The sequence below is a fragment of the Carcharodon carcharias genome, chromosome 12, assembly GCF_017639515.1.
Source record: "Carcharodon carcharias isolate sCarCar2 chromosome 12, sCarCar2.pri, whole genome shotgun sequence".
NCBI lineage: Eukaryota > Metazoa > Chordata > Chondrichthyes > Lamniformes > Lamnidae > Carcharodon > Carcharodon carcharias.
In genome coordinates, this window is record NC_054478.1 from 44,142,532 (window position 1) to 44,170,164 (window position 27,633).

The 27,633-nt window shown below is 45.7% G+C and overlaps 1 protein-coding gene across 1 annotated transcript in view; it reads left to right on the top strand.

The window, feature by feature from the left end:
* The window catches only part of LOC121284946 (low-density lipoprotein receptor-related protein 1-like), a 1,922,347-nt gene that overhangs the window by 1,382,456 nt on the left and 512,258 nt on the right, over positions 1-27,633 (top strand). Inside the window, exons 34-35 of the mRNA XM_041200912.1 lie at positions 4,436-4,561; positions 13,181-13,312. Coding sequence (XP_041056846.1) covers positions 4,436-4,561; positions 13,181-13,312 — 258 coding nt within the window. The remainder of the gene's footprint in view (positions 1-4,435; positions 4,562-13,180; positions 13,313-27,633) is intronic.

Genomic DNA, 27,633 nt, shown 5'->3' on the forward strand with positions numbered 1-27,633 from the left:
GCCAGAGAGTTGGGTTTTGTAACAATCACAGGATCCCTGCAAGTGCAAAAGGCTATTGACTGTTCACGTGTGGCATTGAGAGCTCCCTGGCATCAGCCGGTCATGTCCATCAATAGGAAAGAAACTCTTTGAAAATGCAGCTGATATATGATCACACCAGACAAATCCTGCATGTTTGTGCTCGGTTCCCAGGGAGCTCTCAAGATGCCTACATTCTGAACCACTCCCAGACGGCACACGTTTTTGAAGGAACTCAATGATTACAGGGCTGGTTCCTTCAGGAGAAGGGATATCCTTAGAAGACCTGCTGGCGACACCAGTTCGCTGTCTGCAGAGTGCTAGTGAGGAGGGATACAAGGCCACACATGCCTCTACAAGGTACACAATTGAGCAGACGATAGGCTTCCCAAAGATGAGGTTCAGTTGTTTGGACCGCTTGCATGGGGCTCTCCAATAATCACAACAGAGAGTATTCTGGATCATCATTGCCTGCTGTGTTCTGCACAATCTCGTGCAACAAAGGGAGGATGTCTTGGATGAGGGAGACATGGAGGACCGAGGTGTCTCCTCAGACGATAAGGACAGTAAAAGGAATGGTAATGACCAGGATCAGAATGTCACGGAGGAACATACAGAGGCCATTGCAAGGGTACAACACAGCAGACAGGCCAGTGACAATCTGATAGCTAACAGATTCCAGGCAGAATAAGCTACTGATACATCTCAGATACTATTTGGTTTTCTATCCTCTGCTGGCTAGAAGGCTATGGCTCCTTTTTTGTAACCCTTGTTATACTTTGGTCTCATGTGTCTTGATTTAGGAAAGCTGAATTATATTGCACTATTTAACGTCTACTCTGATGGTGATGATCTTTTGTGTGCACCAAACTGTGCAGACCCCTTGTGCAAAATGCACCCATCAGAACATAAACAGCACTCCATTCTCCTACCAGGGCACCTGGAAGGAGAAATAAGATTTTTCCCATGCTCTCACAAAGCCCATATTGCTGGCTCATTGAAAGTAACATGAAGTCTTATCTTGGAGCATTGCATTCAGTTCACCCTCACACGTGCTCCCAAGGGGGAACAGACCTTGCAGAGAGCTCTTTCAGGCAGAACCAGAAACATGGGTGTACAGAGAAGAACAGCACGAGTAGACTATTTGGCCCCTTGAGATTGCTCATTCATGCATTTTGATCAAGGAAATTCTTGTTACTGGTCCCTGAATGCCACTCACCCACAGTGACCCCATATCCCTTGATACCTTTATTATCCTGAAAAATTTAGTTTTTACTTTGGAGTCCACTGAAAGACAGTGCCTCACCTGCACTATGGTGGTTGTTGAGTAGCAGCCACTCATGACCCTTCAGTTGCAGAGACACCTACAAAGTTCAGTCCTAGATGCCCTTACTATTAATACAAAACTATACTGCGTCACTTGGACACCCCAGCCAAGTTAAACATCTTTTCTGCATGAACCCTAGCAGGCTCCCTTATCTGTGTCTCACACTGTTGGCACATCTGACAACTGCAAACTGGAGGCATCCTCACTGGTTTCCTGGGGGAGCCCTATCTCGCCTTCAATGCAGGCATAGTCCCACTCCTCCCCAGCTATTTCTGCAACCTCCGCTTCGAAGGTGTTTAGGATCCTAATATCTGGAATGCTGCTGCTGTCTGGGCTTGCTTCCTCCTATTGTGTGCATTTTTCTCCTGCAGACAGACAGAAGGATTGATTGTCGCAATAGGTGTATGCGCAGTTTAGGAGCATGCATGCCTGTGCCAGCTCCTGAGCCCTCCCCAGTAAGTGATTAACAAGCATGATGCCCTGCAACTGATAGAACATTGAGGGTATGAAGTGGCTGCCACACATTCAGAGCATATGTCCCATCTGCTGCTAAGTCCTGCAACCCAAACTCCTGTTTGACACCCCTGTACACTCGCATACTTAGACTGCCTGATGCCCTTATGAGAGTCCCTTTACAATGAGTAGACGGTGCCACATACGCATGCAGAGCGCAGCAGATCATTCATCTTTTTTCTACACTGCTGGATTGTACTCTTGTGGGCCCCATGGGCACTAACCTCCGCTGCGACCTCTGCCCAGGCCATTGTGGTCAGGTGGGAGGGCCTCCTGCTGCCATCCCTGGGCAATAGCATCTCCCACCTTTCCTGGACAGCCTGGAGGAGAACCTGCAGGAAGGCTTCGCTGAACCATGGGGCTACATGTCACCTACCCTGCGACACTCTGTTCTTTGCAGTAGGTCTCCCCCTTTACAACAACAGCCAGACTGATGCTCCTGGTGTGCAGGGAGTGAATGGCTGCCTGGGTGCCCTTTAAAGTATAGCAACAGAACCTTCGACCCTATAAGGTAATGGTGTAAACGGTGACTTCCTGCCCATCCCCACCACGAGATTTGCTGTGCTTCTCATGCGTGCATATGTAATGAGCTGAAGAGCATGAGATCTCACATGACCAGCCCCTGAGCAGAAATCACTCTTTTCCACTCCTGCCACCCAATTTATACTCCTGAACGGAAGATACCACCCTCCAGTCGCCATAGTCTCCTGAAGCTCCATTCCATTGCCTTTGGGGATTGGAGAATAATTTCCCTTCTCATTCCTAAAAAAAAATTCCCTGTTTTTTTTTCACACACTTCCAGAAGAATTTGTGATTGTGTGGAAAGGTGGTGGTGGGGTGTTGAGGTTGGGAAGTTGAGGGGGCCAGAGAATGGGGAGGGATGGCAGGGGATGGAGTGTTGGTTGCCTTCCTGATGCCATGGATTCCTATCAGTTGCGGGAAGGTGGAGGGTGGCCTTGATGCCCAGCAACAGGGGGCCTTCCATTGTTTGGGTATACTGCCTAGTAAATTATGGCAGCCAACCTGCGGGATTAGGGTTGGGGGTGGGGCTTCCTGATTGGGAAATCTGTGACCCATGGCAGCAAGGACCACCCCAGCAGTAACACCTCCTCACCCTCACTAACCACCAACTCTCCCCCTTGCTGACGCCTGCTTGACCATGTCAGGGGACCCCAAGCCCACAAATTACCTTGGTCCTAGGGTGGCGTTCATGCTGCTTCTGCAGGATGGGTGCAGTCCCAGGAGGGGCCACTGGTGGTGCTGCTGAGACTAAAGAGCTGCCGGCCTTCTGATTGGCTAGCAGCTCTGGGAGGTGGGACACTGTCCCTTAAAAGGACGTGAACCCCACCAACAAGCAATAAATTGCCTGGTTGCCACAAAATTGGGTCAGGGCTCCTGGAAATTGCCGAAGCAGGGTCACCCCTGGTTTTCAGGCTTATCGTCGGGGCTGCCTCTGCCCCGACAAAATCCAGCCCATCAGGCCATATTCTCTTTTTAGTGCGTTCAAATTATTCATTTGAGAAGAAGAGTATTTCAAAGTGCTGTGAGGTTAGTAAGAAATGGAATTAGCTTTTCTTGGTAAAACTGTGGAAGTTCACTTTTGTTTCAGCTGTATGTTCCATTAATTTACGACGCTGTCATTTAATTGTGGAACAAAACTTTTCTGTCTTAATCATATAGTAACACATAGGCATGTGCCACCAGATAGAATAAAGCATCAAGACATTAGACCTAGCAGAGTATTGGATAAATTTAATGAAAGCTTAAAAATTGGAGCTACTGTAATTCTGAGGTGGAGGCTCTGTAATAACTGCTTTTGTCATCTGCCCATCACTGATTTATTTTCCAAATCATCGATCTGGATCAGAAGGTTCTGCAGTTCTGTTTCAGTTGTGAAGATCTCCCCATCACTTGTTAATTCAGGATCTCAGAACCAATATATAGTTGAGGCTAGAAATCTGAAATAAAGGCAGAAAATGCTGGAAATGTTCAGAAATTCATCCAACATCCCTGGAGAGAGAAACAAGAGTTGATGTTTTAGGTTGGTGACCTTTCATGAAGGGTCACAGCAGGGTCATTTCCACAGAGAGCTACAAAAATAAATAGTTTTCAGCTGAACTTGAAATTTGGCTTCAATGGTGAATACTTACATTAAATGATGTCCCCCCCCCTCAACTTTACTCACTGCACCAACTTGCTCCTTTTTTATTAAGCTGACAAGAGGTAAACCTTTCCGGTCCTTGCAGCAATTTATATTGTGAAGTAAAAGGGCCAACATGCTGCAAAAAGAGCATTATCACCTTGCTATAGTAGCATAATAATCATAAATTTTAACACCGGATAGACTAATGCCATTACTGCAGTTTGATTTAATGCTCCATTATTCTAACAAAATGTGCTTTCCAGAGCTCTTTGACATAGGAATTTCAGTTCCCACTTCAAATATAGTTAGACCATTCATCAATCATTTTGACGCAGATCACTGTACAGTCAAAAGAAGTCTCATTACTCATGTAGAAGGTAGCTAACTGAAATGTCTGTAAGCTCCTGAACATTGATTTTATATGCCCCATTTAGGTACTAATCTGTGCAGTGTGAACAACGGTGGATGCTCCCAGCTCTGCTTGCCAGTCTCGGAAACCAGAAAAACATGCAAGTGCACTGTGGGATATCAACTACGTAGCGACAAAATGTCATGCGAGGGTAAGTGTTGTTATCAACTGAGGGAAGCAATAGCACAGCTTGATAGAGAAACATCATCATTTAACTTTTTCTAAAAACTCCAGTTCTAGTTGGAGAAGTTCAGCTACATTTTTGCTTTGCTGGTAATCGGGAGAGCCAAGTTAGACCTGCATTAGGGTTAGGGTTAGGGTGGGGAAGGAGCCAGAGCTGGTGAAGGAGGTGGAGAAGTACTGACTAGATATAGTTGGTCTCACCTCCACACATAACTTTGTCTCTGGAACCAAGCTTCTCCATCAAGGGTGGTCTCTCTCCTACTCCGAATGGCCTCCTGTGAGAGGCCCTGGACAGGTGTGCGGATACCCCCAAGCCCCCAGCTGGGTATCACACAGTTGAAGTTTGTCCCAATAGGCAAGAGGGCCACCTCAATTAGGCTCTGGGTCTCAGAGAGGAAAACTCTGACAGCTGTTTGGCGTTTAGGCGCCAGACAGCAGCTTGGAGTACTTAGCCTTCTCAGAGATGATGGGATTGGCGCTCGATAGGGCACCACCTACTGACTCAGTAGTCTGACTGGGAGTCTTCAACGCTCAGTTGGGGAAGGTTGGGGATACCTGAAGAGAGGTGATTGGTAGGAATGGCATCCCTGATCTTAACCCGAGTGATGAGTTGTTATTGGACTTCTGTGCTCATCATGGATTGTCCATAATAAACATTATGTTCGAATACAAGGATGCTCATTAGTGTACCTGGTACCAGAGCACCTTAGGTCAAAGTTCGCTGATCGACTTTATAGTTGTGCCATCAGGCCTAAGGCCGTATGTTCTGGATACTTGGATGAATAGAGGGGCGGAACTGTCAACTCATCATCACTTGGTTGTGAATTGTATTTGGCCCACAGGACTTGGGGCGGACAGTCACGCTAGGCCCAAATGTGCTGTGAGGGTCACCTAGGAATGTCTGGCAGACTCTTCTGTGTGAAATGATTTCAATTCCCACTTCCTGAAGAATTTCTGATGTATCCTGGGTGAGGTCAAGGATATTGAGTCTGAATGAACTATGTTGGAGACCTCAATCACTGAGGTGGCTGCGAAAACCTGTGGCTTGAAGGCGGTCAGTACCTGTCATGGCGACAACCCTAGGACCCGCTGTTGAACACTAGTGGTGAGGGAGAATGTCAAATCGAAGAAGGAAGCCTTGTGGGCAATGCTCGTGGATAGGTCTCCTGATTCGATTGAGAGGTACCGAAAGGCCAGATGGGCTACAGCAGCAGCGGTTGCTCATGTGAAAGCTTGGGCTTGGGATGAATTTGGAGAAACCATGGAGGCTGACTATCAGACAGCTTCAAAGTTGTTCTGGCAAAACATTTGGCGCCTTAGGAGGGGTCAGCAGGATGTCACCCAATCTGTTCGCAGCAAGGCTGGGAAACGTTGACCACAACTGGGGAGATCGCCGAGAGATGGAAGGAGCACTTTGAGGAACTCCTTAACCCGGTGGACATGCCCTCCTTACAGGAAGCAGCACCTTCGGTGAGATCAGATCTATCGCTGTTGCTGAGGTCACTGCAGTGGACAAGAGCCTCCGTAGCGGTAAGGCAGCAGGGGTGGACGAGATTCATCCGGAGATGTTGAAGGCGCTGGACAATGTTGGGGTGTAGTTGATTATGCGCCTCTTCAATTTTGTGTGGAAGGTGGGAACAGTAGCACTAGATTGGCAAACTGGAATGATGGTCCCAATCTTTAAGGAAGGGGACCAGAGGGTGTGTTCCAATTACAGAGGGATCACACTCCTCAGCCTCCCTGGGAAAGCCTATGCCAGAGTGCTGGAGAGGAGACTTTGTGCATTAATTGAACCTCAGATTCAGGAGGAAGAATACAGATTCTACCTTGGCTGTGGAACAGTGGACCAGCTCTTTGCCCTCTCACAGTTATTTGAGGGTTCGTGGGAGCTTGCTAATCCAATCTACCTCTGTTTTGTAGACCTGGAGAAGGCAGGCATTCCTCCAGATATTTTGTGGGAGGTGCTGCGGGAATATGAGGTGCTATCAGGTCCCTCTATTCGCGGAGCGAGAGTTGTGTCTGCATTCTTGGCATTAAGTCGAATTCATTCCCCCAAGGAAGCATCTTGTCTCCACGCCTGTCTGTGATTTTCATGGACCAGATATCAAGGCGCAGCCAAGGTACCAGTTTGGGGGGGCTTGAGGGTGGCAGCTCTGTTGTGTGCAGATGATGTAGTGCTTCTTGCCTCATCCGACTGTGATCTCGAGCGTGCACTCGAACATTTTGCTGCCGCATGTGATGCAGCAGGGTGCAGATCAGCACCTCCAAATCTGAGGCAATGGTTCTCTTCTGGAAAAGAGTGGGTTGCTCTCTCCAGGTGAGGGGGGAACAGCTTCCCTTAGTGGAGGAGTTCAAGTATCTCGGGATCTTGATTGCGAGTGATGGCATGGGGGAGCGTGAGATTGACCAGCAGATCGGTGCGGCAGCTACAGTTCTGCGGGTGCTCTACCGGTCTGTGGTGGTGAAGCAGATGATGAGTTTAAGGGTGACGCTCTTGGTTTACCGCTCGATCTATATCCCCATCCTCACCTATGGTCATGAACTGTGGGCAGTGACTGAAAGGATAAGATTGCGGGTAAAAGCGGCGGAAATGAGGTTTCTCCGCAGGGTTGCTGGGCGTACTCTCCAGGGCAGGGTGAGAAGTTGGGCAATCCAGGAAAGCCTCAGAGTAAAGCCGCTGCTCCTCCAGATCGAGAGGGGCCAGTTGAGGTGGTCCGGGCATCTGATAAGGATGCCCCCTGGTAGGCTCCCTCTGGAGCTGTACCATACACGGCCCACTGGCCAGAGACCTTGAGGCCGATCCAGGACACACTGGAGGGATTACATCTCTCGGTTGGCCAGGGAACGCTTGGGAATCCCCCAGGAGGAGCTGGAATCTGTGGCCGAAGAAAGGGAAGTCTGTTCGACCTGCTCAGCTTACTGCTACCATGGCCCACACCAGGAGAAGCGGTGTGAAAGTGGATGGATGGATGGATGGAGATTCCCAAGTGCAGCCGATGGTGTGGAGAACAGAATGTTTACCACCTCCTATTGTACACTTTCACATATAATCCTTGGAAAAAACCTTCATTACTTGCCTTATGCGACTGTGATCTCCAGCGCACACTCAAATGTTTCATTCAAGAGGCAGCTTTAAAACAATTAAACACATCAATCATAAGGTTACTGTGCTTGTGTGTGTTTGTGTGTGTGTGTGTCTGTGCGCGCACACGCGTGTGTGTGTGTCTTTGCGTGCACGCGCGCGTGTGTGTCTGTGCGTGCACGCGCGTGTGTGTGTGCCTGTACTTGTGTGTGTGTGTGTGTGTGTGTGTGTGTGTGTGTGTCTGTGTGTGCACGTGCAGGTGTGTGTGTATGCGTGTATTATTTCTCCATGGATTTCAGGTGTCAGCTGTATGTTGTCCATGTCTCTGACGCTTTCAGGATGAGTATTGCAGCCCCGTAGACCATGAGCTTGGTGCCAGCTTACAGGCCTTTGTCATCAAACGCTCTTTTCCTTGTTCGGCCGAAGGCTACGCTGGCATACAGGAGGCGATCTTGAGTTTCATCATTGATGTCTGTCCTCACTGAGCAGAGGCTCCCAAGGTATGAGAAATGATCCACGTTGTCCAGTGGTTCATCGTGGATCTTGATAGTTGGGGGCAGTGGTGCACAGCAGGAGCAGGTTGGTAGAGGACTTTTGTCTTCCGGATGTTTAGCCTAAAGCCCACTCTTTCATATGCCTCCATGAACGCGTCAGCGATAGTTTGGAGCTCGGCCTTTTACTGTGCGCGTACACAAGCCTCCTACAAATTCTCTGACTGCATAGGCACTTCAGTATCATCCTCTCTCAGGCCAACGTCCCAGTGTCGAGGCACTGGTTCTGGCTAAGCAGCTATGTTGGGAGGGCCACATCGTCTGCATGCCTGACACAAGATTCCCAAATCAAGCTCTCTACTCTGAGCTTCATCACAGCAGACAGTTACCAGGAGGACATAGGAAACATTTCAGGGATGTCCTCAAAGCCTCCATGAAAGAATGCAACGTCCTCACATGTCCACCTGGTCCCACCTCCTCTGGAGACTGACTCCTCAGCCTTCACCATTTTGAGGCCACTTGCACAGATCAACATGCGCCCCCCACACATACCCTAAGTAACCCCACTTCCCCAGTACAGCCCTTGCCCTGCAGCCACTTTTCCCCCCTTCCCCAAGCATTCCTGTTGCCTTTGAAAAGCCACCCTGGCTTTACAGCTGGTCTGATAGGTAGAGACCTGCCCATGAGTCCCGCTAAAAGTGATGTGGTGCTGCCTGTGAAGCCTGGCGCTAATGACCGCGAGTGGTGCCCGAAGCAGAATAGGCAAACAAACCTTCAAGTCTTGAGCGAAGTGTAGCTCGCCAGGTGCATGTTGCTACTGTACAGTTGTGAAACACGTTGGCATGTGTATGCATGTGTATATGTATGTGTATGCAGATGTATGTGCGTGTATGTGCAATTGTGCCAACGTGCCCGGAAGACCCAGCATAGGGGATGATTCCAGCGAACAGGGCTCACAGTAAGATGCTAAGGTGTGAAATAAGGCTCCCGACTTGTGGTGGAGGGAATCGTGGCTGTTCATTGATAGGTGGAGCAGATGATTGCAAGCTGGTTTTACAAGGGTGTGAAACCGATTTTTGTCCTTCTTGCCATATTGTCACCCCTCTGCCCACCATGATGCCTGATGCCAATGGGGCCGGAAAATTCCGACCTGTGTATATGTACATGTGTGCATGTATATGTATGTGGGTGTGTATGTATATGTTTTTGGCTGTTAATGTATATATATGTGGGTGTGTATATATATGTACGTGGATGTGTATGTATATGTCAATGTGTATCTATGTGTGTATATACATATCTGTGTGTATGTGTGTGTATATACATGTATGTGTATGTATGTGAGTGTATGTACATGTCAGTGTGTTTGTGTATATGTGTGTGTGTGTGTGTGTGTGTGTGTGTAAGTGCATGTACGTGCATATGTTACGTATGTGTGTGTGTGTGTATGCCAACAGAAGAGGTCAGCCATCCAATGCAGAAAATGGAGAAGTGATCTCATCTGTGCCGCCAGGGTAAGGCAACCATCTCATCACTCTAAAGTCACACATTCAAATGCCCATCACACATTCACTGGCATCTCACTCACTGCCAACTCAAGGGACATTACCACTTACTCTCTCACACACCCTCACACCTCCATCTGGCCTGATCTCCTCTGGAGATTGCCTTCTCAGCCCTCACCATCTTGAGGCTATTTGCACAGATCAACTTGTGCCCTCTCACACACCATTGGATTCCTCCCTTCCCCAGTAATGCCCTAGCCCTGCAGCCTGTTACCTTGCCTGAGGCCACTTCTTCTCGATCCCCAGCAAACCTTAGTCCTGCGGCCGTTGAAAAGCTATCCCTGCCTTATGGCTGGTCTGGTAGGTAGAGACATGGTAGGCAAAAAATCCTCGAAGCCCTGAGTGAAGTGCAGCTAAACAGGTGCATGTTGCTTATGTACAGTTGTGAAACAGGTGGGCATGTGTATGTTTATGCGTGTGTATGTATGTATGTGTGTGTGTGTGCAATCATCCTGACGTGCTCGAACGATCCAGCGTGGGGGGTTGATTCCGGCAAGCTGGGCTTATAATGATATGCAGATGTATTACAATGAGGTTCCAGACGTCCGACAGCGGGAAACATGGCCCACCATCGACGGGTAAAGCTGATAATTGCAAACTGGTTGAAACCGATTTTTGACCTTCTCACCATATTGGTCACTCAGGCTGCCAAACACGCCCGACACCAGCAGGCACGGAAAATTCCGCCCTATGTCTATGTGTGTTTATGTTTTTGTGTATATATGTATGTGTATGTATATGTCTGTGTGTGTATGTGTATGTATATGACAGTGTGTGTGTGTGCGTGTGTGTACGTGTCTGTATGTGTGTGTGTGTGTAAATTTGTATATGTGTGCATATTTGTATGTGTGTGCATTTGCATGTGGGTATGTATGCTTGTATATTTGTGTGTATGTATGTGTATGTGTGTGTGCATGTAAGTGTTTATGTGTGTGTATGGATGTATGTCTGTGTGTGTATTTATATCTGTGTATGTATATATGTACAGATATGCCTGTGTGTATATACGTGTGTGTGTGTTTTTGCCTGTGTGTATATATATTTCTGTGTGTCTATATATATATATATATATATATATGCGTGTGTGTGTGTGTGTGTGTGTGTGTGTGTATGTATCCCTATGTTGCATCACAAATAAAATCGTAGCAACAGAGTAGACTGCTTGATGCAGCTGTCAGAGGAATACACATACTGTTTACACTGTAATGCCCTCAATTAATTCTAGCTTGAAACCTTCCCTGATGGAGACTGAGGATGCATTCAGAATGCAGAGTTCAGGCAGCTCATAGAGCATAACAAGAGGTTGATAATAGTAGAAGCTGAAATGGTTCTGCTATCCAGGATGAAGTAAAAATATGATATTAACTTCAACAGGGATCCATTTCTAAATTGACATCTTTCTATTAAGCTTGCTGTGGTGCAGAAAAAAAAATTACATTTTGTACCTTAACTTCAAGCAAATATCCTCAAAGAAAATTAGAATTTAGTTTGTTGCTGGTCCATTTTGCATAGATTTTGTTTCTCCTTTCATTTGGTCTAGTAGTTCTTATGACAAAATTGAACCTTGAAGCTAATTTCTTGGTCTATCAAAAATGCTGTCTAAATAGCTGCATAACATTTTGTGCAATTACTAAAAAGAACTTCAGACTATACTCCCATCAGTTCAAAGAAAGCCTTTGAAATTAGTCATTAAAATCTCAGAAAAAAAAAAGAACCCATCTAATGGTTGACAATCACAGCACACCATTTTGAAAATATAACAAAAATCAATACAAATTGTATGGCCTAACTTCCTCGGAGTGGCAATCAGTGTCGGATTGCCACTCCGTGCCCACTTACCTATGCCAAATTACTTCTGTGCCTGTCTTGCCTGACCTTCCAACTCAGGCCGGCCGAGATTCAGGCAGTACAGCTGTCTCCGAAGTCTAGTGTCGAAGTCGAGCAAGATCGAATTGAAGGAGGACACATCCCTCTTTTACGGCACTAGCTGCCATAAAGCAGGTAAGTTTAAAGGTCCCATTGACATTAGCAGGCCAAGGAGAAAGTAAGTGCCTAAGGTAAGTGAAAAGGATTTGGGGGGGTGGTGGGGGTGTTCGGAAGTTGATTGGAGATGGAGGGAGAGGGTCGGACATCAGGGGCGGTGTGGGGTGAGTCAGATGTTGCGAGAGGGTGCAGCGGGCTGAACACTCATGGGGGTGGGAGGGGGGTGGTCGGACATCGGGAGGGGTGGCGCAGGCTGAACATTTGGGGAGGAGGGGGGGGTTCAGGCATCGGGGTGATTTTAGAGGTTTGGACATCGGGGTGGGGGTGCTGGGGATTTGGACATGGGGGTGGTGGGGGTCTGGGGGTTCGGATATCGGGAGGGGCTGGAGGGGTCAGACATTTGGAGGGCAGAGGGGATTGGAATTTCAGGGCGGTGAGGGTGAGGGTGCGGGGTCGGGGGCTAAGAGTCGGGCCCACTGGGGGGAGTTGTCGGGTGAGGAGTCCCGTGCGGGTGAGGGGAATCCCATGGGGGGTCAGCGGTTAAGGAATACTGTGGAGGGGTATGGTTAGTCAGGGGTGGGGGAATCCTCTGGGGGGTCAGCGCTGTGGGGGGAGTACCATGGGGGGATCGGTCCAGGTCTGTACAATAGTTACCCAGAAGTTAGAAAATGTTTTAATTCTTCTAATTTTTTCTAACTATTAGTATAACCCCGGCGGAACCATCTGAAGTTTGCGATTTAAATCACAGTTTTGGGTAGTTCCCAGCGCAGCGCAATTGTCCAGAGGAAGTTAGCACTTCTGGGCAATTGCTATGCAAACCCTTACCTGGGAACTTCCCAGAGAAATTCCCCAGTGCATCTTTGGGGTAGCCCCCCAGATCCGATGCTGGGGAACTCAGAGGTTACAGGCTGTAATTTTGGTATTAGAAGGCATACATTTGATAAAAGAAACTAGAAAAGCTTTTTTTGTGAGACCAGTTTCAGCTTATGTACAGCAAAATTATGCCTTATGGCGCTTTTGTCACTGGGGTAGATTTTCAACTTTTCATCTGTGAGTAAAACTGATGTTGTAGATCAGCCGGCAGTTATAGAAACAGTCTGATTCTCACTTCCAATAAACTGATTATTCAGTTATTGTTTTTAGTCCAATAGAGTGATAAAACTACTGCTTTAAACCTACAATAATGATTTCATAAAATAAAGCACATTGCATTACACATCAAATATTGATTTGGGGACAAATGAAAGAACATTGCTAATCAATACCACTTTGAACTATTTCTGCTCTAATATAATTTTACATCAGTCAAGGCCTAGTCAGAAATGCCTAGTTTTGCACACACTTTAAAAGCAATATTGTCAAATTATAGGCAGTGAAATCAATAGCTAATTGGTTCTTGCTTTGCCATTTACTTATTTTCTAAGAGAAAATCATGGGGAAACATTATTTATTTATTTACTTACCAGGTTTTGGATCTTTCCTGATGTATTCTCTTCATGAAGAAATCAGAGGAATACCACTTGAACTCAATGATAAATCAGATGCTTTGCTGCCAATATCTGGGACATCACTCACTGTAGGAATAGACTTTCATGCAGGTTTGTATTTTTTTTTCCTTTTGTCCATTTCTGAAGAGTTAATGAATTCCTATTCTTTGGGGCTAGATATAGATGACAAAATTCAATTTTATATCATTGATTTTCATCCAAATTAAGCCACAGCCTGTAGTATCAGCTATCTCTAAGCAGGACTACTTTTTAAACTAAGTATTTACTGGCATGAAAGTTTGGCTTTTGTTTAACATCTCTTTACTTATTGGAATAAGTTTCATTTTCAACAAGCAGATATAACTCAAAACAAATTGAGAAGAACTGGTTCAAGTAAGTACTCGTGTTACTGTGCTTCATGTGACAGGGTTGCCAATAAATAGGTGTTTGATATATTGACTGAGAATTACCAGTAATGCTTTTATACACTGGGTTACTCTTTTTCCTTGTCTGAACATGGGGTCAAAATCCTTGGCTAACCTTAAAAGTAAATTTAAAAAGGGCACCTGTATCTTAAAGGTATTGCTTCTCATCTTGAGCAGTTCTGACATTCGGACGAGTGTTTGCCCTGTTATTTTGACCTGCCTATCTATTACCTTTCTACTTATCTCAAGTTTCGCAATGAAAACATACTGAATATTGACCATAAAAGGCATCAGCCAGCTTTTATTCTGTAACCTAAAAATGCAGTAAATGAGACATAGGCCAGGACTTCCTGAGTGGGTAGTCATAGATGCTGTGCAAACAAATATGTCACAGTCAACGATATGACAAGTAACTGACACAACAATGATCAAAGTTGTAAAAAAGTTATATGGCAGCTAAGAAGTTAGGAAGTATCCCATTTGTACTGCCTGGCTGGAACCCCAATTCCAAAAAGGAATGAGGGCTGGGTGGGAGAAGCAAACTAAATGGATAGATTTTTCAGAGAAATAGCACCAGTGTGATGGGTCAAATTATCTCTTTCTGTGATTCTTCAGTCCAGAGGATAGTTCCACATTTGTGTGGTGGCATTGCATACGTACACTTCCTCTCACACAATCTAAATGATTACAAAGAGTAGTTGGCTAAGACCCCAACTTTGCGGGGTAGGGGACTTTACTTTTACTTGTCCCATGGTAATCAGATATATGAGCAGTTAAATGATCCAGGATACTTACCTGCTGGAAAGCCACCTGGATATTTATTGCATATTCTAGGTGGGCAGCTAAGCTGGTGAGTTCCTAACTCACATAATGGTAACCAGGTCTCATTACATCATCGGGCCCCAACCACAATTTAACTTCAATCTCAGTGAGGATATCAGCAGGTGGGAGATGATTCGGAAGTTAAAGAGGTTTACTCAGTAAGTTTATTAGTTTACTTTGTGGGCCCACAAGAAGCAAGAGCTCTTGGGAAGAATTTTCCCCCTGTTGGGGGGGAAGGTTTAGATGTTATATCGGGGCACTAGTAGGGACATAGAAGTTCCTAGAAGAAAAAGACCAATGTTCATTTATTTACCTTCTCCCTTCCTGGGAGTTACATGATATATGATAATGGAAATGTTGGGGATATTGGAGCTATCGACAAATCTAATCATTGGGGATACTTCTTCATATTATAACATTTTTACACATCAAAGATTCACCTGGAACCACTCATGAATAAATCAATATGTGATATCTCTGATCTCATTCCTATCTTATAATGCAACACTTTGTGATTTAAGACAAATTTCCACCTAGAATTACAAGCATAGTCATTCTCTCTATTCATAATAGTAACTCATTTTCATAATACATCTTGCGTAGGCAAGAAGGAAACACAGGGACATTTATACTTGAAATTTTAAAATGTTCAAACCTCCTCAGGTAATTAAAAAATTCTGAGCAATGATTTTAATTGCAACTTGACTGAATTTTCTTGTAGCAGCATGAAAGAACATTTAGTATGTTAAGCACAAAGTTTAAACTTAATGAAGAACTAGAGCTGATTCCAGAGGCCATCTTGAATTCTACAACTGGATTAAATTAACCTTTTGCCACTTAGTTAGCAGAAGAGCCTTTGTAGTTCAGATAATCATGGGCTGTGAATCGTGATTAGGAAAACAAAAATTGAACACAGATCCCCCTATTTAATTCTTTTGAAGTTCTGGATTAATAACAAGTGCCTTAATCTCAAAAATTTTCTATCTAGTATTTCAATACTTAAATTCAGTTCAAAAGTATTCATAAGTATTTCACCTGAGGAACTGGTGTCTGTAATCAATGCATTATAAATGTATTTGGCACTGTGCACTGCAGGAGAAGCTAAGCTACACTTTTAAAGCATTTCAGATGAGGTTTAAATTGTTTGATTGGATTAGCCATAGCTGAACTGCTTCAAAGCTCCTGTGAAATTCTTTCTTTGGTGGCCAATTGGATGCACGTGTCTTTTACAAATTTTCCGTATTTAATGAAATTTAATGGAGTAAGTTGTATGTAGTAGATGTCTCACTAGTGCAACCCATCTTTCACTTGAAGAGAGAAGCTTGGAGAAATGCCTTTACCCCGTTGTCTGTTGGAATAGGACACGCTTTTCCACAGTGATTGCAGAGATCTTTTAACAAAGCAGATTGTTTAAAGGAAAAGTGGACAAATAAATACTTGAGGCAGAATGGGACATAGTTTTAAGATTGCTCCAGCCAAAAGCCAGTGCAGATATAATAGACCGAATGGACTTTTTCTGTATTACAAACTTCTATGCTACCCATTTTAACCCAACCCATCCAACTGGAATCGGAGGGTGAAATTAAAATAGAGCAAAAATAAAAACAGAATTACCTGGAAAAACTCAGCAGGTCTGGCAGCATCGGCGGAGAAGAAAAGAGTTGACGTTTCGAGTCCTCATGACCCTTCGACAGAACTTGAGTTCGAGTCCAGGAAAGAGCTGAAATATAAGCTGGTTTAAGGTGTGTGTGTGGGGGGCGGAGAGATAGAGAGACAGAGAGGTGGAGGGGGTTGGTGTGGTTGTAGGGACAAACAAGCAGTGATAGAAGCAGATCATCAAAAGATGTCAACGACAATAGTACAATAGAACACATAGGTGTTAAAGTTAAAGTTGGTGATATTATCTAAACGAATGTGCTAATTAAGAATGGATGGTAGGGCACTCAAGGTATAGCTCTAGTTGTTTTTTTTTAAATAATGGAAATAGGTGGGAAAAGGAAAATCTTTATAATTTATTGGAAAAAAAAGAAGGGGGAAACAGAAAGGGGGTGGGGATGGGGGAGGGAGCTCACGACCTAAAGTTGTTGAATTCAATATTCAGTCCGGAAGGCTGTAAAGTCCCTAGTCGGAAGATGAGGTGTTGTTCCTCCAGTTTGCGTTGGGCTTCACTGGAACAATGCAGCAAGCCAAGGACAGACATGTGGGCAAGAGAGCAGGGTGGAGTGTTAAAATGGCAAGCGACAGGGAGGTTTGGGTCATTCTTGCGGACAGACCGCAGGTGTTCTGCAAAGCGGTCGCCCAGCTTACGTTTGGTCTCTCCAATGTAGAGGAGACCACATTGGGAGCAACGAATGCAGTAGACTAAGTTGGGGGAAATGCAAGTGAAATGCTGCTTCACTTGAAAAGAGTGTTTGGGTCCTTGGACGGTGAGGGGAGAGGAAGTGAAGGGGCAGGTGTTGCATCTTTTGCGTGGGCATGGGGTTGTGCCATAGGAGGGGGTTGAGGAGTAGGGGGTGATGGAGGAGTGGACCAGGGTGTCCCGGAGGGAGCGATCCCTACGGAATGCCGATAAGGGGGGTGAAGGGAAGATGTGTTTGGTGGTGGCATCATGCTGGAGTTGGCGGAAATGGCGGAGGATGATCCTTTGAATGCGGAGGCTGGTGGGGTGATAAGTGAGGACAAGGGGGACCCTATCATGTTTCTGGGAGGGAGGAGAAGGAGTGAGGGCGGATGCGCGGGAGATGGGCCGGACACGGTTGAGGGCCCTGTCAACGACCGTGGGTGGAAAACCTCGGTTAAGGAAGAAGGAGGACATGTCAGAGGAACTGTTTTTGAATGTAGCATCATCGGAACAGATGCGACGGAGGCGAAGGAACTGAGAGAATGGGATGGAGTCCTTACAGGAAGTGGGGTGTGAGGAGCTGTAGTCGAGATAGCTGTGGGAGTCGGTGGGTTTGTAATGGATATTGGTGGACAGTCTATCACCAGAGATTGAGACAGAGAGGTCAAGGAAGGGAAGGGAAGTGTCAGAGATGGACCACGTGAAAATGATGGAGGGGTGGAGATTGGAAGCAAAATTAATAAATTTTTCAATGTCCTGACGAGAGCATGAAGCGGCACCGAAATAATCATCGATGTACCGGAGAAAGAGTTGTGGAAGGGGGCCGGAGTAGGACTGCAACAAGGAATGTTCCACATACCCCATAAAGAGACAGGCATAGCTGGGGCCCATGCGGGTACCCATAGCCACACCTTTTATTTGGAGGAAGTGAGAGGAGTTGAAGGAGAAATTGTTCAGCGTGAGAACAAGTTCAGCCAGACGGAGGAGAGTAGTGGTGGATGGGGATTGTTCGGGCCTCTGTTCGAGGAAGAAGCTAAGGGCCCTCAGACCATCCTGGTGGGGGATGGAGGTGTAGAGGGATTGGACGTCCATGGTGAAGAGGAAGCGGTAGGGGCCAGGGAACTGGAAATTGTTGATGTGACGTAAGGTGTCAGAGGAATCACGGATGTAGGTGGGAAGGGACTGGACAAGGGGAGAGAGAAGGGAGTCAAGATAACGAGAAATGAGTTCTGTGGGGCAGGAGCAAGCTGAGACGATCGGTCTACCGGGGCAGTTCTGTTTGTGGATTTTGGGTAGGAGATAGAAGCGGGCAAAAGATGCAACACCTGCCCCTTCACTTCCTCTCTCCTCACCGTCCAAGGACCCAAACACTCCTTTCAAGTGAAGCAGCATTTCACTTGCATTTCCCCCAACTTAGTCTACTGCATTCGTTGTTCCCAATGTGGTCTCCTCTACATTGGAGAGACCAAACGTAAGCTGGGCGACCGCTTTGCAGAACACCTGCGGTCTGTCCGCAAGAATGACCCAAACCTCCCTGTCGCTTGCCATTTTAACACTCCACCCTGCTCTCTTGCCCACATGTCTGTCCTTGGCTTGCTGCATTGTTCCAGTGAAGCCCAACGCAAACTGGAGGAACAACATCTCATCTTCCGACTAGGGACTTTACAGCCTTCCGGACTGAATATTGAATTCAACAACTTTAGGTCGTGAGCTCCCTCCCCCATCCCCACCCCCTTTCTGTTTCCCCCTTCTTTTTTTTCCAATAAATTATAAAGATTTTCCTTTTCCCACCTATTTCCATTATTAAAGAAAAAACCCACTAGAGCTATACCTTGAGTGCCCTACCATCCATTCTTAATTAGCACATTCGTTTAGATAATATCACCAACTTTAACTTTAACACCTATGTGTTCTATTGTACTATTGTCGTTGACATCTTTTGATGATCTGCTTCTATCACTGCTTGTTTGTCCCTACAACCACACCAACCCCCTCCACCTCTCTGTCTCTCTATCTCTCCGCCCCCCACACACACACCTTAAACCAGCTTATATTTCAGCTCTTTCCTGGACTCGAACTCAAGTTCTGTCGAAGGGTCATGAGGACTCGAAACGTCAACTCTTTTCTTCTCCGCCGATGCTGCCAGACCTGCTGAGTTTTTCCAGGTAATTCTGTTTTTGTTTTGGATTTCCAGCATCCGCAGTTTTTTTGTTTTTAAAATAGAGCATTTCATCTTACAATTTTGCTGGATTCCTACTTGCAACCCACATTTAAATTGCATATTTGTGGCTAAGGCACCTACTGGGCAAGGCAAGAGCCTCATAACTTTATGCAAATAGGGGTCAATGGAATCCTGATTGTATTTTAACCCAAGCCAAGACAGTAAGCTGTTTGCAAGAGGCTGAAGAGGCCTTCTAAGGCATGTGAAATGTTTCTCCACAAGGGAATTCTCAACCTCCCCTATACTTCCTTCCTCTTCCATCCCACGAGACCCTTCCTCCCATGAATTACCTGCCTGCTGGCAAGTCTGCCTTTAGAGCCAGCTGTCACCCTGCAGCTGCTTGAAGTGTTACTTCGTCCTGCTGACCAGCTGCCACTTTCTGCCAATTGCACAGCTGAAGCCCCCGTTCTCTGACAAACAAGCAAATTGCTTGTACTCCAAGCATTTTGGAAAGATTTTTTTCCGTTTCTTAGATGATTAATATTTCTGGCTGGAAAGTTGCTGTGATGTTTTTCAAACGTACATTGTTTGACATGTTTAATATTTTCAAGCCTCAACTGAGGATGGAGAAGGAACAGAACGTAGTCAAGCTCTCTGCTAAAACAATTTTCGGCCCTCACAAAGGAACAAAATTACACAACCTTCCCCCAGATTTGCACACTTTTGAAAAGGATCTTTTCTGAAGAAATCTAAAACAGCGATTTTGAAATCAAAAAGCATGACCAGTGATTATTGGTAACGATAGCTGGTGTTTGGCATTCAGGTGCTGGATGTAAAAAATAAGTACACATTTATATATTTGGATCTGCACCACTTTTCCATTGTGCAGAATCTTACAGCTGTCCTGTTAATCCTAAACAGTATTGTCATATATTTACAGCATGGTCCAATTATCTTTTTAACATAGGACAGGATTGAACTGAGTTCTCTTTTCATCTGACTGAAGTCGGGCTAAGGAAAGCCATAAGGCCATTAGACAAAGGAGCAGAAATTAGGCCATTCGGCCCATTGAGTATGCTCCGCCATTCAATCATGGCTGATAAGTTTCTCAACCCCATTCTCCCGCCTCCTCCGTGTAACCTTTGACCTCCTTACCAATCAAGAATCTATCTATCTCGGTCTTAAATACACTCAAAGACCTGGCCTCCACAGCCTTCTGTGGCAATGAATTCCATAGATTCACCACTCTTTGGCTAAAGAAGTTTCTCCTCTAAAAGGTCTTCCCTTTACTCTGAGGCTGTGCCCTTGGGTCCTAGTCTCTCCTACTAATGGAAACATCTTTCCCACGTCCACTATCCAGGCCTTTCAGTATTCTGTAAGTTTCAACCAGATCCCCCCTCATCCTTCTAAACTCCATTGAGTTAGACCCAGAGTCCTTAAACGTTCCTTATATGTTAAACCTTTCATTCCTGGGATTGTTCTCGTGAACCTCCTCTGGACCTTCTCCAGGACCAGCACATCCTTCCTGAGATACAGGGCCCAAAATTGCTAACAATATTCTAAATGTGGTCTGCCCAGAGCCTTATAAAGCCGCAGCAGCACATCCCTGCTTTTATATTCTAGTCCTCTCGAAATAAATGCCAACATTGCATTTGCCTTCCTAACTACCGACTCAACCTGCAAGTTAACCTTAAGAGAATCCTGGACTAGGACTCCCAAGTCCCTTTGCGCTCCAGATTTCTGAATTCTCTCCCCATTTAGAAAATAGTCTATGCCTCTATTCTTCCTACCAAAGTGCATGACCTCACACTTCCCCACGTTGTATTCCATCTGCCACTTCTTTGCCCATTCTCCTAACCTGTCCAAATCCTTCTGCAGCCTTCCCACCTCCTCAATACTACCTGTCCCACCACCTGTCTTTGTATCATCTGCAAACTTAGCCAGGATGCCCTCAGTTCCTTCATCTAGATCATTAATGTATAAAGTGAAAAGTTGTGGACCCAACACTGACCCCTGTGGAACTCCACTAGTCACCCGCCGCCATCCTGAGAAGGACCCCCTTATCCCCACTCTCTGCCTCCTGCCAGACAGCCAATCTTCTATCCATGCTAATACCTTGCCTCTAACACCATGGGCTCTTATCTTCCTGAGCAGCCTCCTGTGCGGTACCTTGTCAAAGGCCTTCTGGAAGTCCAAGTAGATAACATCCATTGGCTCTCCTTTGTCTAACCTACTTGTTACCTCCTCAAAGAATTCGAACAGATTTGTCAGACATCACCTCCCCTTGATGAAACCATGCTGTCTTTGCCCTTGTTTACCTTGCACTTCCAAGATCTCTGAAATCTCATCCTTAATAATGGACTCTAAAATCTTACCAATGACCGAGGTCAGGCTAATCGGTCTGTAATTTCCCGTCTTTTGCCTTACCCCCTTCTTAAACAGGGGGGTTACATTAGTAATTTTCCAGTCCTCTGGGACCCTCCCTGACTCCAGTGATTCCTGAAAGATCACCACTAACGCCTCCACTATCTCTTCAGCAATCTCCTTCAGAAGTCTGGAGTGTAATCCATCTGGTCCAGGTGATTTATCCATCTTCAGACCTTTCAGTTTTCCTAGCACCTTCTCATTGGTAGTGGCCACCATACTCACTTCTGCCCCCCGACTCTCTTGAACTTTGGGGATGTCACTCGTGTCTTCCACTGTGAAGACTGATGCGAAGTACCTATTCAGTTCCTCCGCCATTTCTTTGTTCCCCACTACTACTTCTCCAGCGTAATTTTCCAGTGGCCCAATGTCCACTTTTGCCTCTCTCTTACCCTTTATATATCTAAAAAAAACTCTTGCAATCTTCTTTTATATTACTGGCTAGTTTACCCTTATATTCAATCTTCTCCCTCCTTATTTCTTTTTTAGTTGTCCTCTGTTGGTCTTTGTAGGCTTCCCAATGCCCTGGTTTCCCACTGTTCTTCACTGCATTGTTTGCTTTCTCTTTAGCTTTTATGCTGTCCCTGACTTCCCTTGTCAGCCATGGTTGCCTCGTCCTCTCTTTAGTATGCTTCTTCTTCCTAGGGTTGAATTTTTGCTGTGTCTCCCAAATTACTCCCAGAAACTCCTGCCATTGCTGTTCCACTGTCTTTCCTGCTAGGCTTATCTCCCAGTCAAAGCCCCCTATGCATTGAAGCATGAACATTTTCATTGTGTACTTTTAATTTCAGGATTTACAGTGGGTCTTTAGTATTGGTCTTGTAAATGTTTCGGGCATTTTAATGGAACATGTTTTTTTCAAAGGTAGATAATATTTGCCAGAAGACAATATATCTAAAATAGTCAAATTGTTTTTGCTATTTTACTAGAAAGTCATGCAACACTTCATCAAATAGAACAGCTTTAAAACAAGGGTATGTGAAAACAAGACTTTGTATATTACAGATGTTCAAGGCAGTGACAAGGCATCAATTGGCAGGGAACAGATTCCTGGGGCAGGATTTTCGGGTCGTCAGGTGGGCTTAGCGGGCAGGCCCAGTGGCGGCCGGGAAATGGTCCACCGCCCACAATTATTCCCTGACTGCGATTTCACACTGGCTGGCCAATTGACGGGAAATGTGCGCTGAAAGGCTCAGCGCTGCCGGGTTGGGGGTGGAAGGAGGGAGAGCGCTGAAGTCTGCGCAGGCATAGGGGAAAGCACATTAAATCTCCCTGAAGGCAGAGAGCTGCCTCAGGGATCTGAAGGATTTTAAAATCAAAAATAAAGATTTGGAAAATCTGAAAAAAAATATCCCCACATAGGTCTCACTCAGGTGAACATATACATAATAAACATTTTTTTCAAAATTAATGTCGGAAGCCTCAATCTGCAAGTGGATGAGGTTTCCTCAGAAATGCAAAAGCCGTCTGGCCAATTCGCCCGCCCCGCTAACCGTAAGGTTGGACAGGCAGCGAAAAATCTGTCTTAATTAATACTTTGCCGGCCTTAATAGGCCTCTTAATTCTCGGCAGGCGCGCTGCCAGCTTTCGCACATGCCCACCGACCAAAATAACACATAAGTGTGCAATGACATTGGGAAGACACTGATCAAAAAATGCCACGAGTTACTTGATGTCAGATACCATAAGTTGACCATTTCCCTGGAAAGTTTCCATACAAATTGCACTGTAAACCTGTTGCATGGAATTTCACACCTGGAGGGTGTCAAGGTCCACTTCAAACAGGGACTCACTTGAAAGGAAGGCATTAAAGTTACAAAGTGTTGGGTTTGATCAGCTGTAGTTCAATCAAGAAAATAGGAACTGCTAACCAATCAGATACTCATCAAACTTTCAAAACTTCCTGTAGGGGACGATATAATGTCCATCAATTGTTAATTTCTATCTTGCAATGTGTCAAAGCTTTCTGAGATGAAAAGATCAAAAAAATTGATTACTTGGTCTGCAACAATGACTGCAAGGCGTGCTAATCGAATCTCTTTCTGGTAATGTACAAGCAGGAGCTTAAAAAACGGGTACTGCCAAGCAGAATCAGCTGGAGGAAGGAAAAAAATGCAGCCTTCTGAAAACACTGCTGGAAGAGAGCAGTAAATATCTTTCTCGCTCGCTCTCTGAAGCTGAAAGACTGTTTTCAATAAAGTGCAGACTTGAACCAAGGGGTGAAAAACAATGTTTTAGCCGCTAGTCGCAATGGTGGGTTTTCGTGCCATATCATCCCCTTCCTGTTGCGTCCACATTAATAATGCATTCACAGGAAACATGCCGGATCGCTGGCAGACTGACTTGGATTTGCCCATCACATGGTGACCTCAGCGCTTCCTCGCTCCGGGCGCCATATTTAAAGTGCACCAGAGCACAGCCTATTTCATGTCTACAGACCCAGACTGCTCCAGGTGACAGATGGCTCCGAAAGCAAAGAAGACGACAGCCCCCAAATTTAGTGTCACCTCTTTGGGCCAGCCACCGCGATGTCCTGTACTCCCAACTCCTGCCACAGGAGATCCACCAGAGTCACCAATCCAACCTGGGAGGTGGCGGCAGTGGCAGTCATTGCCACAGGAGCACAGAGGAGGTCAGCCATCTAGTGCAGGAGGAGGATGAATGATCTTATCCATTCCACCAGGGCATGAGAACCACCTTATCAATCTCAACTAACACATTCACAAACCAATCACACATCCATAGGGACCTCACGCCTCAGGGGACACCATCGACTCTCTCTCACATCCTCACATCTCCCTCAGGCTCATATCCTCTAGAGCTCACACTCTCATCCCAACCATGGCGCCGCTCACCACACAAGCATTCCATGTACTGTCATGCTTTCTGCTCACACTCTCACCATTTGTTTTAATGCAGGAGAAGCTGGCTCACAATAGCAAGGAGAGGTGCCATCATGCTGACTAGCAAGGATGTGGACCCTGCCTGCAGTGATGGTGAGGTCGGCAGCGAACACCCACTAGGGGGACCCTACATCACATCATCCATCTGTCAATGCAACTAGAAGTGCTCTCTCTCCTGCAATGTTCCAGGAGCGACTCATGAGAGCTTGTGATGTGGCCTGAGAACACTTAAAAATCTCTCAAACAGCTATGAAGAAACAGTCAGACAAATATGCCAGGGCCTGAACATTTCAGCCAGGAGGCTATGTGCTAGTGCTCCTACCAATACTGGGTAAACCTCTAAAAGCCTAGTTCAGTGGTCTGTACAGAGTAGCAAGGAAGCTTGGGGAAGTAAATCACCTAGCTGATATGCCAGACCACAGGAAAAAGCAAAGGCTGTAAAATGTCAACACGATAAAACAATACCACAGCTGAGAAGGGGACATGCAGGTAACGGCCTGTCCCATAGCCACCAATTGGAGAATAAGGGTACTAGTGGGGATAAAGTTTGGGTTCCGCCAGGGCCACTCATCCTCCTGACCTCATCGCAGCCTTAGTCCAAACATGGGCAAAAGAGCTGAACTCATGTGGCGAGGTGACATCAAGGCAGCATTTGAGTGAGTGTGGCATCAAGAAGCCCTCGCTAAAATGGAGTCAATGGGAATCAGGGGGAAAACTCTCTGCTGGCTGGAGTCATGCCAAGCAAAAAGGAAGATGGTTGTGGTTTTGGCGGGCAATCAACTCAGTTCCAGGACATCACTGTAGGAGCTCCTCAGGGTAGTGTCCTAGGTCCAACCATCTTCAGCTGCTTCATCAACGACCTTCCTTCCATCATAAGGTCAGAAGTGGGGATGTTTGCTGATGATTGCACAATGTCCTGCACCATTTGCAACTCCTCACATACTGAAGCAATCCATGCCCATGTGCAACAGGACCTGGACAACATTCAGGCTTGAGCTGATAAGTGGCATTTGCACCACACAGTGCCTGTCAATGACCACCTCCGACAAAAGAGAATCCAGCCACCTTCACTTGACACTCAATGACATTACCATCACGGAATTCCCCATTAACAACATCCTGGGGGCTACCCTTGACAAGGAAATGAATGGGACTAGCCATATAAATACTGTGGCTAGAATAACAGATCAGAGGCTGGGAATTCTGTGACAAGTAACTCATCTCCTGACTCCCCAAAGCTTGTCCGCCATCTACAAGGCACAAGTCTGGAGTGTGATGGAATACTCTCCACTTGCCTGGACGAGTGCAGCTCCAACAACAGACAAGCAGCTTAACACCAACCAGAACAAAGTAGTCTGCTTGGCACCCCATCCATCACCTTCAATGTCCACTTCCTCCACTACAGGTGCACAGTGGCAGCCATGTCTACCGTCTACAAGATGTACTGCAGCATTTCACCAAGGCTCATTCGACAGCACATTCCAAACCTGTGACCTCTACCACATAGAAGGATAAGGGCAGCAGATGCATGGGAACACCAACACTGGAAGTTCCCTCCAAGCCACATAACATCCTGACATAGAAATATATCATCGGTGCTTCACTGTCACTGGGCCAAAATCCGGGAAATCCCTCCATAACTGCTCTGTGGATGTACCTACACCACATGGGCTGCAGCAGTTTAACAAGACAGTTCACTACCACCTTCTCAACATCAATTAGAGATGGGCAATAAATGCTGGCCTAGCCAATGATGCCCATATCCCATGAAAGAATAAAATAAAGTAGCTGGAGCTCCTCAGTTGTGCACATGCCCAAACCAGGTGGCTTCACAAGTCTCTGTATTGACTACCTAAAATTTAATGCTGTGACCAGAGCTGACTCCTACCCGCTATCCCACCGGGAAGACTGCATGGGTAGGGTAGGTGAAGCAGCCTACATTACCAAGATAGATTTACTCATGGGATACCGGCACATTTCCTTGACCACCCGTGCAAAGGAAATCTCTTCCTTTGTACATCTGAAAGGGTTGTACCAGTGTTGAGTCATGTCACTTCCCAAAGATTGATGAACCAGGTAATGGCAGGCTTATCCAATTGAGTAGTGTACCTAGATGACCTGCTAGTGCATAGCAGCACCTGGGAAACTCAATTGGTGCAACTGGAAGCCCTCTTCCAGAAACTACAGCCAGCTGACCTTGTGGTCAATCTCATGTAGAGCGAGTTCGCTAAGGCTCAGATGACCTACCTAGGACATGTGGTAGGTCAAGGACAAGTACAGCCCAGAGGTACAAAGGTAGATCAGTAGCATTGTTCCCATTTACACAAAATAGGGCTATCTTGAGATTCTTAGGGATGTGTGGGTTCTACCACAAGTTTGTCCAAAGTTTCAGCATGGTAGCTGCCTTGCTGACAGACCTAATACAGAAAAAAGCAGAAAATAATATGGACCGAGACATTCCAGACAGCTTTTGAAAAACTGAAAGCCATTTTAATAAGTGAACCAGTGCTAGGAGCTCCAGACTTTAACCAAGCATTTAAAGTAGCCATTGATGCAAGTGACATCGGGATATGGGCAATTCTCCTCCAGCAGGATGAATAGAGAGACCAATCCTTCAAAAAACTAAAGAAGCATCTGAAATAATATTCCACAGTAGAAAAGGAAACCTTAGGTTTATTACTGGCTCTCAAACACTTAGATATATATGTCTGAAATGGATTCATAGAGACTGCAGTCTCTACCAATTATAATCCTTTAACCTTTGTGTAAAAATTCAACACTCAGAATGAAAAGTTATTCTGTTGGAGTCTGTTTCTTCAACTATATCACCTAAAAATCACCACATTGCAGGGAAATCAAATGTGATTGTGGATGCTCTGTCCGTAGCTTAGAGACCCAGTTAGAACTGAGGGGATAATCCAGATGAAGGCTAAAAGAATGAATGGCAGTGAACGTGTTTGTTGTTTTATCTGTTTTTTTCTTTTTTTTCTCCTTGTAATGAAATGTGAGTGAATCTCATTTCATTCTTCGTGAGAGGGATGTGTCACGGTGACAGGAAGCTGTAACTGAGTGAGAGCTACCTACAACTTCACCCGCTAACCACAGATATATTGAATGGTTTAAAGAAGACCCATTTAAAAAAAATACAAGAAAAGATGCTGATCAAAAAATGGCTGCCACAAATCACCTGATGCCTGATACTTTAAGTTGACTACTTCTCTGGAAAGTCTCTGTATGATTGCACTGTAAACCTTTTGCATAGAATTCCATACTCGGGGGATGTCAACGACCACTTCAAAAAGGGACTTGCTCAAAAGGAAGGCATTAAAATGCAAATATTTTGATCAGCTATAGTT